This window comes from Camponotus floridanus, unplaced genomic scaffold (genome assembly GCF_003227725.1).
Source record: "Camponotus floridanus strain SB8 unplaced genomic scaffold, Cflo_v7.5 scaffold47, whole genome shotgun sequence".
NCBI lineage: Eukaryota > Metazoa > Arthropoda > Insecta > Hymenoptera > Formicidae > Camponotus > Camponotus floridanus.
The window spans coordinates 902,967-917,331 of NW_020229625.1; the positions used below are offsets into that span (position 1 = coordinate 902,967).

Genomic DNA, 14,365 nt, shown 5'->3' on the forward strand with positions numbered 1-14,365 from the left:
ACGTGAAGATCACTGCCAATTTCTTAAATGGAACTCCCTATTTTTTATTACATATTTGTGTAGTATATCTTGAGAGCTTTCCAAAACACTATAATAAAGTATTTCTTCACTGAGTACTTTTCGAGTTATGAGGCTTGAAATCATTTCTTAATTTTGCATAAACTATAAAATATCTAGTAAAATATTCATTTTTCGATTATCTTACCTTAATACTTTTATGTATAAAATAATGAGAGGAATCAATTGATGTAAAGAAAACACATAGTTGTTTTAAAAAAAATATGTAATTTGCAATTAACAATTCCATATTTTTTTCTTAAAAACAACTATGTGTTTTCTTTACATTAATTGATTCCTCTCATTATTTTGTACATAAAAGTATTAAGGTAAGATAATCGGAAAATGAATATTTTACTAGATATTTTATGATTTATGTAAAATTAAGAAATGATTTCAAGCCTCATAAAGCCTCGAAAAGTACTCAATGAAGAAATACTTTATTATAGTGTTTTGGAAAGCTCTCGAGATAAGCTACAAGAATATGCAATAAAAATAGTAGGTTCCATTTAAGAAATTGACGGTGATCTTCCCGTGACTTTCAAATGACTCTCCCATGTCAAATCATTGCCACTATCTGATGGCCCCCTTTAAGCCATACAACTTTTGTCTGAAACATTTCTTTCTAGAGTGCATAGTTTATGAAATGTTCGACCGGTCCGGGACTTTTGGAACACTCTGTATATATATAATTCTCAGTTGCAAATACATCTCAATTTTATAAATAAATCCAAGTTAAATGATGCATCTTGTCTAGCAACTCATTTCTGCCGAAATTTCATTAAGAAGGTTTTTAGAATATGAATATCGTGGATAATCGTCATTCGTTAAAATGCGACAAGAATTTAAAAACGCGAAAGAACTGGAGCATCATGCTTGTTAAAAAAAAAAAAAAAAATGCATCGAGGGGCGAAAAGAAAATCTTCCTTGCGAAAGTACTTGATAGTTTCGCGCAACGTAATAATATAATATTAGTTAGCAATGTCCATTAACGTGCATCGCATCGTTTACTCATTCGAATAATTATTACGGAATTGACATACGGCTCGCGTTAATTCATGTCATATAATACACGTCGCTCGTCGTATGGCGTACAGATGTACACCACCCATCATCCCCACAACGCGACTGAAATTTCACCTCGATATAGTTCACACTAAGCTGAATACCGTCGAGATAGTTCGCGATCGCTACATATCGCTTACTATCGCGAGAAAAAAAAAAGATAATTATATCGCGCTTGCTCTTTCACATTTCCCGATAAAAAGAACTTTCATCCCCGTTACTAGCGAACGACGTATCCACTCAGGGTTGCGTGGAAATATCTCGATTGAAATTAAAGTTGCCAAAGCACTTCGATGCTTCTAGATAAAATGAGCGTATCGTCGTATTTGTATCTAAGTACGGTTATTGTATTTCTATTTTTTCGCCATAAATAAAAACTCCAATGCCATTAAAGTTGAAGGAAAGTAGATACATCGGCGATATCCATTAGCCCGACACACTATTTCTCCATTATCACACATATACAATGAGGCAAATTACGAATAATTTTTCATTTTCCTTCCCTCCCTCGCGAGGGATCTCGCCCGAAACAAATCGCGTACGAAATCTTTGGGGGAAACAATGAGAATTCATGTCGCGGCGAATCTCCAGGTATTCCGAAATGTCGCCGTTCGTACCGTGAAATATATGTTTCGCGTCTACGACTGGCCTGATTACGTTTTCGCGAGTATAATGCGAGGTATGGGCGCGCAAGATTTGAATATCCGCAAGTTCTCGCGGTAAAACTAGCAGCAGTGATATCGATCGCGAGTGAAGGGACCGCGGCACGCGATCGAAATCCTGTAACGTGCCGTTGCGCTGTCAAACCAAGTCATTCCTGTTCGTTTATTTCAACTGAATATTCGACGATTTTATTAAACTTGTATTATGTGTCGCGCTGCTTCGATCCGTTTGTTATGATATCTGGAACCACGTCGAGTCATGGGGTCTTAATGCGCAATATAAGAGAAAAAGAGAAAATCAGGGACGTTATGGCAAAACATTGAGATACAACGACCTTGTCGATATTAGTTTTGTTAAATGAGAAACGAGAAACTCATAAATTTGTAGAGATTGCAGTGCTCTCTAAAAGTGAATCAGTGAAAATATCACTAATTTAAACAGAAAAATAAGATTTCACTGAGAATCAGTGAGTATTTTACTGATCTTCAGTAGAAACGCTTATTTTTTTGTTATTTTATCTTATATCTCACTGATTATAGTCAGTTAAAATAAAATTCACTGTAAAATCAGTAAATTTTACTGTAAAACCAGTAATCGCTAGTTCGTTTATTTACCGCTACAATCGCTATCTCTCTCGTATTTAATTTTAGTTATAAGAATTATATAAAGTTTGCAAAGAGCGACATTCAAAATTAGAATTATTACTTCGATTTAATTTCTGATACAATCTCAATAGAGAGGCTTCATATATTAAATCGATCTTAAGTCGAACAAATAAATGTCTGGCGATTTAATGAAAATTATTTGTTCATTATCTATTTAAAATAACAAGTTCAATGTGCATGTAATATAAATAAAATAAAATTTTTAATATAATAAATATTTAGTAAATATAAATAAAATTTTTAATTTTATATGAAATAGATAGGGAAATGAATTATAATTTAATATTACTGACAATAACGAAAGAAATATTACTGATATTAAGAAATATTACTGATTGAAACAGTCAAAATTATTAACTGATTCTTTCAATAAAATATCACTGATTTACAGTGCTGTACTTATAACTGCTGTAATCAGTGACTATTTACTGTTTTTCAGTGATAATACACTGATTCACTTTTAGAGAGTGGAATAGCAAAGTTGATGATTTTATTCACAACGTTCAAAGATGAGAAAATTGTTTGTCGCACGTCCATTTCTTCGATATATACGCTATAGACGCAATCTATTTCAATAAAATTTCAATTCTTCAAAACAAGTCAGCGCGGGCGGAGATGTCAGTGGGTACCGCAAATAATTGTACCTTCGGGAATTGCCACTTCGAAACTTCGCCGCTAACAGAAACCTTGTAATAGCCGATGATGGGGAGAATAGGTGTGGAGACGAAAGGGGAGGATTAAGGACAATAGTTCCTATACTGAAAACTATTGCTTTCTCTCTGGCATACCCGCCGATTCGACTCACGAAATCGTGCAAAGAATGCCGAAGTTTATGAAGAAAGAGCACGTGACATATCGGTCTGCGATTACAACTTTTCCCTATAAATCTTCTCCGCAAACGCGATCGTTCAATATGATTATTATTTTGTCGAGAACGCGAAACGCGCGTAGTTGCATCTTGCAATAAACAGTAGTAACAAAATACGTTGCACACACACATATATATTTTATATAATTATTTTATATATAATTATTTTATATTTTATATAAGTTTTGTGTCGTAAGAATTGAAGCAATTATAAGTAGTGAAATGTATGTATCAAAAATATAATTAATTATGCTTAAAGAATGATAAATTTTATTGCATGCTTATTGTATTTATATTACTTATGGCACTTAAATATTATATTAACTTAAATATTATATATTTTTTTTATTCTTTAAATAATAAGCATATATCGTATTTTGTACCTATTAAAATTTTTATTCTTCGTAAGAAGCCTGTTCAATAAAAAAGACGAAAATTTATGTAATGTATAAACAACATCTGTGTTTTTTCCACAAAAGTTATATAAGAAGTATTAAAAAATTTCTTCAATACTCTAAAAGGATAAAAATTTATGTCAAAATTGTGATTTTACAAAGATATAAAAATAAAAGCACGTAACAAAATACGTTGCACACACACATATATATTTTATAGAATTATTTTATATTATATATAATTATTTTATATTTTATTTAATTTATATTTTTATATAATTAAAATAAAATATTCATACAAATTTTTATTCTGGTGATTAGTTTCAAACTTTAATCTTGTGGTAAGATTTATTGGTTTTACTTGTATAAATGACTGTAATATAGGAACAAAAATATTGCTTTCTATATGAATAAACAATTGAAAAATTATACTGCTGCTACAAATTTATGTAACTGTGTATCGCGCATCTCTAAAGCTCCAAGTTAATATATGCACATACACATTGTTATAAATTATCGTTTAATATACTGTATCGTTAAATAATTTTATAAATTCAAATTAAAGTCAATATGTAGAAAATATTTTTAGAATTTCTGATATTATTACAATATTTCATATTAATTTAATTACTGCATTAATTGTTAAGTTTGCATACGCATTCTTGGAATAAAAGCGTTTATTAATTACGTTTTATATTTTAATATGTTATTTTATCGAATTTTACACAAGATTGATGCTTGAAATCATTAATTTTAAACAAAAATTAAATATTGAATAAGATTAAAAATTCTCTTTTTTTAATCATTATAAATTATTGAGCATTAATTGATGTGTTAAATTTGACATTTATTATTATAAATACATCATTTTGTTAAAAACTTATAATTATTACTTTTTTCACATGTTTTTGATACTAGTATTAATTAATTGCATACAAAACTTTGTTCGTAAATTATTGAACAATATTTGAAACGCAAAATATAGTATATAATAATACTTTCACATAAAATTTGCAATAATATGTGCATGCTATGATAATCTGTCGATGCTAAAAGGGGATTATGGGAACATCAATAAATATATCATGCAGCATTTATTAACTGTCAGAAAATACGTAAAACGATGTTAAGTCGTTATAATCTGTAACATATAATCTGTAATATTTATAACATTTTATAACATTTACATTTTTATGATATCGGAGAATTAGAAATTGAAATAGCAGTACAAAATAACATAGTAATTCATATAATGTTGTTTTAAATAATATTAGATATATATATAAAATAAATTGCAAAATTCAAAAGTCTTGAGAGTTAATCTTCCAACTGTACCACTCACTATTTATATCAGACTATGAGAGCAATCACACACTCCATTAGGTGAAAATTCGCATAAAATTCAGCGGACCATCTTGGACATGGTACGAGGGCGTCCAATTTACGTGAAGATAAATGTCGCGACATTTTCCGCGGTAATGAAAGTAGAAGAAGCTTGGCACGACCGTTTTGTTTTCTTGCACGGCCGTGTAAGGGTACATAAACAAAGGAGAAAACTATAACACTCGAAAGAAGGATGGAGTAGCGGAAAAGAAACAGAGAAAACAAACGAGAGGGCGAGAGAAAGAAATGAGAAGCAGAGAGAGAAAGAGAGTATGGGGGAGGAATTTCCTCGGCGCCCCCAGAATTCAATCACACCGTGTTTACAGCTCAGTACACTTAATCCTCTTTATTGGATCCAAAGCGTTTGCCAGTGCGGCGTATCTCAGAATTTGATCAATTTTATGGGCAAAGGATTTGGATGATACTTGCGGATCCGGCATCTGTCTATTTCGACTTTCAGTTGAAATTATGTTCTTAAACCGGTGTTTTCAATTTTGCCTCTTATACTTGTGGTTCTAATTCCAATATATATATTAAGTAAATAAAGTTAAAACAATTGCAAAGAATACCGATTTAATATAGAGATTAATTTAAATTAGGTTTAGAATTATATATATATATATATATATATAATATATATATATATACATATACAGGATGTCCGATAATAACTATATCACTTCTCGTGCGTAGGTAGGTGGAGTGAGTTAAATTTGATAAAGAAAGACACGGAAGTCCCCCTTCGATTTTAATGAGTTTTAATATGTTATTTTCTTGACAAAAATAAGAGACACGTATTTTTTTATATGTGATCATGTCTAGAGGATAAAATACCCCTTCGAAAAAAATCGGTGTTTCTCTTTCGAGATGAATATTTCCGGAACTATAAGAGATAGAAAAAAATTTTCAAATTAAAAGCTAAATGATTTCAAGAGTATTTTACAACAAAAAAGATTTTTATTTTTTTAATTTTTCAAAATATCCCCACCACTAATTCATTTCTAATTCAATCTCATTTTTTTTTAATTTTAAAGTTCCTTTCACCAAATGAAAAGTTATTTTTTTACGAATCCAACCACGTATGATTAAGTTATGTTTCGAAAAATTATTTTCCAGAATTAATTATAAACCTCTCTAAATATGTTATTCGTCTATGCGCCCGATTCTTCGCGCAACATCCTGTTTCTTCGTAAAATAGAAGATAACTAACACAGATACATTTGCTTATTATATTGTAATCACGTTTCCTTTGTAGATAAGATAACATTAATATAACAATTTAATATATGATAAGATATCAAAATATGAAATAAAAATAAATTCAAAGTGTATGCATAAGACTAAACTTGTTTAATTTAAGACGGCACAAAATAAAGTAATAATAATAATAATAATAATAATAATAATAATAATATAATAATAATAATAATAATAATAATAATAATAATAATAATAATAATATTATTATTATTATTATTATTATCATTATTATTATTATTATTATCATTATCATTATCATTATCATTATCATTATCATTATCATTATTATTATTATTATTATTATTATTATTATTATTAATTTTAGTTATTAATATAATTATTAATATAAGTAGTAATTGTTAGTCTAAGTGTTTATTTATATTATTTAAGATTTATTATTTTTGTGCATATGTTACATGTCATAGTATTCAGTAGTACATTAACAATTCTAATGTGGATACATGCTCGAATTGTAGACTTCACCGATTAAAGGTAATTTATTATTTATTATTTACTTTAGTAATAATATTTGAGATTGTTGTTTTTTTATTATTAATGTTTTCTTGTTATTATTTTATCTTTTTTGTGCATAGTTTCCTTTTACATTAAAATATGACACGTGTAAAAAAATATTTCGGTCATTGTACGATCTTAACAGGCTATTTCCTTCTAGTTTTGACAGAGAGATAAGATTTGGATCTTCTAGTAATAATTTTCAGCCTACAAGGCTTAGAACAAATATTTCTCTACCTCAAAATTTATTAGCTGCTTTGCGTCGTAAGAATTGAAGCAATTATAAGTAGTGAAATACATGTATCAAAAATATAATTAATTATGCTTAAAGAATGGTAAATTTTATTGCATGCTTATTGTATTTATATTACTTATGGCACTTAAATATATATTTTTTTAATTCTTTAAATAACAAGCATATATCGTATTTTGTACCTATTGACATTTTTATTCTTCGTAAGAAGCCTGTTCAATAAAAAAGATGAAAATTTTATGTAATGTATAAACAACATCTGTGTTTTTCCCACAAAAGTTATATAAGAAGTATTAAAAAATTTCTTCAATACTCTAAAAAGATAAAAATTTATGTCATAATTGTGATTTTACAAAGACATAAAAATAAAATCAAAAAAGAAATATAAATTAATAAGCATATTTAAAATATCAATAAATATTTACAAGAGCACACGCCCCGATTAATAATATACCATTAAACGATATCATGTATTAAGCTCGTAAAACAACAACCTTTTATATTATTGCTCCAACAGATTGCGTCAGATATAATTATCTGATTTTTGTATCTTAATGTATGATATTTATTATATATTCAAATGTTGTGTTTAGGGTTATAAACATATCTAACACGATAAAAACTTTCGATGATTACGTAGAAAATATCTTTCAAATGTTCTGTTAGTTATCTTCTATTATGGAAACAAAATGTGTGATAACACGAAGAATCGAGCGCATGGACGGACACGAATAGCGTATTTACAGAGGTTTATAATTAATTCTGGGAAATGATTTTTCGAAACATAACTTAATCATATATGGTTGGATTCGTAAAAAAATAGCTTTTCATTTGATGATGAAGAAATTTTAAAATAAAAAAAATGTTTAGTGGCAAGGGTATTTATAGAAATTAAAAAAATAATTTTTTTTGTTATTGTTGTAAAGTCTTAAAACCATTTAACTTTTAATTTGAAATTTTTTTCTATCTCTTATAATTTTGGATATTCATCTCGAAAGAAAAAAATCGATTTTTTCCAAAAAGAAAATGTTTTAACCCCTAAACATACGTATAAAAAATTATATGTCCCTTATTTTTAAAGTCTGGAAAACATATTAAAAACTCATCAAAATCGGAGGAAAACAACATATTAAACTCATCAATACACTTCCATGCCTTTCCTTGCGAGTAGAAAAATCCTTTATCATTTTCCGATTTTCGCAATAATTAACGAGAAATTAATTAAAAAAGATCGATCAATTTGTGTGAATATTAGCATGCGTGAAAAGAATCTGCTCGCTGTCTCGTGTTTGCTAAGATGCGAGAATCCAACATTACGTACAATTTGTATATAGTGATCACTTAAAAAATATCCCTCCCAACGCTTTGTTATGCACCTAATAACCACATAACAGTAAACTCTTTCTTTCTGCCACGTGCTAATATTCGCGCGAATTGTGAGGTTAATCTTTATTATACAATTATATATAATTATTATATTTATTATAATTATTTTATATAATTATAATTATTTATTATTATATTATTATAATTATTTATTATATAATTAATTTCTTATTAATTATTGCAAAAATCTCAAAAAGATGTTTTTCTACTCGGCTTAATTTGTTCTATCTTGCACACGAAGAACGTACGGTTACATATACATATAATATTGCTTAACAAATCTAAAAATGCACTCATTGACATTAAAAATGAATTGTAAAAATAATTTGAGTAAAATTGTGAAACGCTTTACAATGTGTAATAATACGAAATTAATACTTATTTTTGCCCTCAAATTCGCTCCAGATTGTACCTATTTTAACAGCATCGATTTATCCACTATAACTGTAACTTTAACACAATGATAACTTCTAAATACCGCAAACTAATGCGAAAATTTAAATATATCTATGTTTCTGCTTTTTCAGTATGTCTCCTTTACAGACGCGAATTCGCGGAACGTTTGTGCATACGGTTAAATTTGACGACAGTTTGCCAGACATTTTCCCACTGAGAACTACAAAATTACGGCGAGCGAGTTACGCAGAAAAATAACGAACCAAAGTGTGATAACAAAGCGTTGCACAGATGCGTTTGCAAAATGCACGCAGAAAGCTGTCATCCGTTTGTAAATCACTGCGTAATGATACATTTTTACATTATTCCTTTCGTATTTCCGCTCCCTCCTGACCACAGTAAAGTAGATGAAGGATCCAAGATAATAACACAGGCCTGCAAAAAAAGGGGTCAAAATTTCTTTCTAAGATGCAATAGTGATTTTTGACGTAATTTTGTACGCTGAATCCGAATCTGGTCGCCGAATTTGCGTAGCCCGTCAGGTTTTTGAGTTATTTGTAGTTGAATAGCCCAAAAATCGCTATTTTGGCCAATTTCATGAATTTATTATGAGTAAACCAAATTTTTTGAAATATTTTTGTCAATGGCATCGTATAGTACTCACCTTCATCTTTCGAATCCACTTTCGATTACCGCCGCATAATTTTTTTTCACTCAGATATACAAGTCATAAGACTGTTCATGCATAGGAATCTAATAAGCCATTCTAAATCAACCGTGTCACCTCTTTATTTCACTACGAATCAAAATTAGGATAAAAATATACATTTTTAAACCTTCTATCACCTTTTGAAATTAAAAATGACGCATCCAATATGGCGAATAGGATCACAATAAAAAGGCATAAAATTTAGAAAAATTTATTAAAATGTGTAACAACTGTATTAGATATTTCTTTACAATACTTTTTTGGCCAACCGAACCTGACATATGTCAGTCTTTTCAAATTTCAAGATCATGGATCTACCATATTGATGTCTATATAAATTTTCTTTAACGTAAATTTTCTTACAACGTCATACTTATATATCTCAGCGAAAAAAAATCGTGCAGCGGTAATCGAAAGTGGATTTGAAAGGCGAAAGTGAGTATTATACGATGCCATTGGCAGAAATATTTCAAAAAATTTGGTTTCCTCGCAATAAATTCATGAAATTGGCCAAAATAGCGAATTTTGAGCCATTCAATTACAAATTACTCAAAAACCTGATGTGCTACGCAAATTCGGCGGCCAGATTAGAATTCAGCTCACAAAATTACGTAGAAAATCACTATTGCATCTTAAAAAAAAAAACTTCGCAGACCTGTGTAATTAGTGGAACATGAATAGCAAAATTCTTGGTCGCGGATCGATAATGCGCTCGTAACGTACTGTACGACAAGTGATTTACATACCAGCGCGGCAAAAATATCATGGCAATATAGTGTTGGTGCATCGACGTTATTCTGAGAGTCCCGGGCATAAATAACTCCTTGAAAAACGGTCAGAAATGATGCGTCGTATCTCATGTTTGAAAAGCATGTCGCGCATACACGATAAATTACACTTCACAATATTAACCATCCGAATACCCATTACTTTCTCTCTTTCTCTCTCTCTCTCACACACACACACACACACACACACACACACACACACACACACACACACACACACACACACACACACACATTATTAATATAAAAAGAGAGAAAAAAAGAAATAAAAAAAGAAAGAAAAAGAGTGTTATTGAAATACACAATCGCTCGGAATCGTCTTGCGAATCTTATTTTTAAAATGTTTTGATTGCATTAATAATGGAGAATTTAACGGAAAAATCATCATTCTCTATTCTTCAAAGCAAACTTCCATTTTTCTATACGCGACCTTTTCATAAATACGAAATCGATCTCATCATTCATCATGAGTAATAATATTATTCAAGTGACATTTAGATTTTTGCAAGCTATAACGCTTAAATTACCATAGATGGATCTTTTCAGCAAAATTAATGAAACATTAATAAGTATCTAGCATAATGAATTGTGAATTTCTATGCATCATCAATTCATCTCGATTCATTATGATTTGACCGAAAAGATCTCTATAATTAAGACGTTATTGTAATCCTATTATTATACAGAAGAGTTATATGGACCTTCGATCGGTCTCTTACGAATATCGGGCAAAACAATTGCCACTAAACCACCTGTTACACGTGCCAACTTTTTTATAATTTCATAAGGACGCAACTCAATTTACACACCTATTAAACATTTTGCGTGCTTTATTAGCGCGATAATGTTACGACCAAACTTCGAGCTTCCCATTCCATAAACATTCTTTTCTCCTCGTGCAACTTTTCTTGCTCCAAAATACAATGCATGCGGTTAACGGTAAACTGGTTGCTCTATTATTTAATTAATAAATTAGAAAGAGAACGCGTGTTTTAAATAAAATGCTTAATGCCTTCTAATATAAGTAAAATTGTTAATTGTGAAAAATAAATAGTAAATAATCTTATTCTGTTATTTTACTCCGATATTCTTTATCTCGCGCGAAAAAATGCATGTTGTGTATTTTACAACAATAAAAGTTGCTCTATTATTTAATTAATAAATTAGAAAGAGAACGCATATTTTAAATAAAATGCTTAATGCCTTCTAATATAAGTAAAATTGCTAATTGTGAAAAATAAATAGAAAATAATCTTATTCTTATTATTTTACTCCGATATTCTTTATCGCGCGCGAAAAGATGCATGTTGTGTATTTTTACAAGAATAAAAGTTATATTTTACGCTAACATTATATTTATATGCAACATAATTATTGCAATATATATCACTCGCAAAATTAGAATATAAACAAATAAGTTAAAGAAACAATAGTAGACTCTCTACTGAAAGACCATTAGCAGATAAATCTTTTTGCGTCGTATTTTTTGTTAAAGGGGCAATCTATTTTGCCTAGATAATTTTCACAAATATAAAACACAATTTCAGGAATTGTCAAGTATGGTATAAAACGGAATCGAGCGATATAAACGCGCCTTTTTCGCCAAGGAAAATATGTGTTGTAAAGCGCGTCTAGAATTGCACGGTGACACATCGGCAAGTGAAAATTTCTTCAATAAGGCAACAGAAAAGAAAATTTGCAACATCCACACGTTATATAAACTAAGTGATGCAGTTCCGAAATTTTACGATAAACATATGTCACCGTCGTTATTTTGCCTAAAAATAAGTTTTTACTTGAGAAAGAAGGTTATATTATTTCTCTCTCTTGAATTTTTTTATTACACAACTTGCTCTTTTTTGCAATATGTCAAAGACTTCTAATCATATTTTTCTAATTATGTTTAGAATATTATAGCAATCTTATTTTAATTTATTCTTGTACACTTTGTTGTTAACATATCATTACATATTTGATGAATTACAATTTTCAGATGCGCTAATATTTTGTATGAGGGAAAAGCAATGTCATGTACCATTCGGCACGACACATGTAACCGCAGATAGCGGCGTTCATATAATTTAAAAATAAAATGTAAAATCAAATCATCACTGTCTCTCGTAAACGTCATGAACAAAACCTGAAAAGTGGCAAAACCGAGCTCGATGAAGACAATGAAATGAAATTATTCGTCGCACGATTTCCTCGTGCAACAAATCGTGTTAAAACCATAACGCAAGCCGAACATCGAAATTGCTGTCACGTCAATCTTTACGATTATACACACCCGACCATTAACATATAAAAACCGATTGTTCTGCGTATTAACTTTTGATAACAATGTTTAAATTAATGCTCAATTTAATGGATGTTAATTTTAATACCATTTAAAATATTACCTCAGATATTAAGAGTTTATTTTTAAAAAAATATAGCATTATCAATATTTCACTTGCAAAAAACAATAATTTAATATTGCAAAAAATATCTTATTTTAATCATTGATAAAATTTATCTCGATGACATAAATTCTCTTTAAAATCTCCTGAATAATTTAAAAATTTCTTATTTAAAAGATTACATTAGATTTTAATTACAGCTCGGGATAATGCAATTAATAATTTTTTAATGACTTTAATTATTTACTATCCAATAAAAATTTTTATTGAACTCAATCACATATTAATTAAAGATAAAAATGTCTGTACTTTAAATGTCTGTACTATTGATAATTTCTAAAGAAAAAAACGAATATATATATAAAAGGTTCAAAGAATACAAGTTTTTTTTTAGTATGTTCCAAATTAAAATAAAATATTTTTTACATCTAAATTACTAAATTACTATTGCTAAGTAATTTCCAATCACTGTCCTATTATCAACAAATTATATTATTATGCAATCTGCTTGTAAAGTGAAAAAGTTTATAATTTTCTCATAGATTTCACGAACATATCGTACGATTATCTTTGATTTTCCGCGAATGATTGCTCCGACATGCGATGATATATGCTTAACGAGCAGCATAATTAACAGTTTTAGCTTACTACATGTATCATACATTACGTGGTTTCCGGCACGATGATATTACGCGATGAACAATCGAAACGCGGGATCAAAAGCAAGAAAAATGACACAACACGTATTGTTTACTCACCGACTAGCTCCGTACGCACGCCCACCAACAGAGTGGTCACTACCAGAAGGGGCACCTGTCGTCGGCGCGGGCACAGCACGGCACGTATCTCACCCATGATTCTCGTCGTACACGTGTCGGTCGCACGCGTGTCACGCGACACTAGAGTATCGCTGCCGCGTCGAGACTGAACTCCCGACCTGCCGTGAGACTACGTATATCCCAAACCGCGCACGAGGCGAATCACTCGCCCCCTCCTGTTTGCCCCCTCCCTACTATCGCAACCGGCCGCGCGCGCGAGCGACAGCGGCGGGGGTTGCACGTCGTTTCATCCCCACTGCGCGCCGGTCGCGCCGTTCATCCCGCTTCGACGTGCCATGACGCGACGCGGACACGAGGGGGATGAAATCTCCCGCGTCGTGGAGCACCACTGTCACTCGCGCCGACGCTCCCGGCCGGCTGGCTGACTACCTGGCTGGCTGACTAGCTGGCCGACCGTGTGCGCGTGGCTAGCTTTGCTTTGAGTCACGCTGACATACATGGATTTACTTAGATCTCTCGGTGATTATGACAAGAGGAGAGCTTCTAAGCCTCCTCTCGCAGTCGGACTTCACACATCTCTCGCTACTTAAATACAGTTAGGACCAAATAACGCAAGAAAATAGGAAAGAAAGATCCCAGTGAGTATTATTGAAAGGAAGAAGTCTACTTTTTGAAAACTTCATTAATTTTTTTTTTAAGTGACATCAATAAGTTATCTTTTTGTAAGATGTTTTTCAAAAAAGCTCTTTATGATGTCTACTCATAGATGTCTTTAGAGTTCGCTTA

The 14,365-nt window shown here is 30.6% G+C and overlaps 1 protein-coding gene across 1 annotated transcript in view; it reads right to left on the bottom strand.

The window, feature by feature from the left end:
• Positions 1-13,724, bottom strand: part of LOC105258514 (neurotrimin) — a 244,386-nt gene extending 230,662 nt beyond the window's left edge. Inside the window, exon 1 of the mRNA XM_011269804.2 lies at positions 13,559-13,724. Within this exon, the coding sequence (XP_011268106.1) occupies positions 13,559-13,655 (97 nt within the window). The 5' untranslated portion in view covers positions 13,656-13,724. The remainder of the gene's footprint in view (positions 1-13,558) is intronic.
• Between the last annotated feature and the right edge of the window lie 641 nt (positions 13,725-14,365).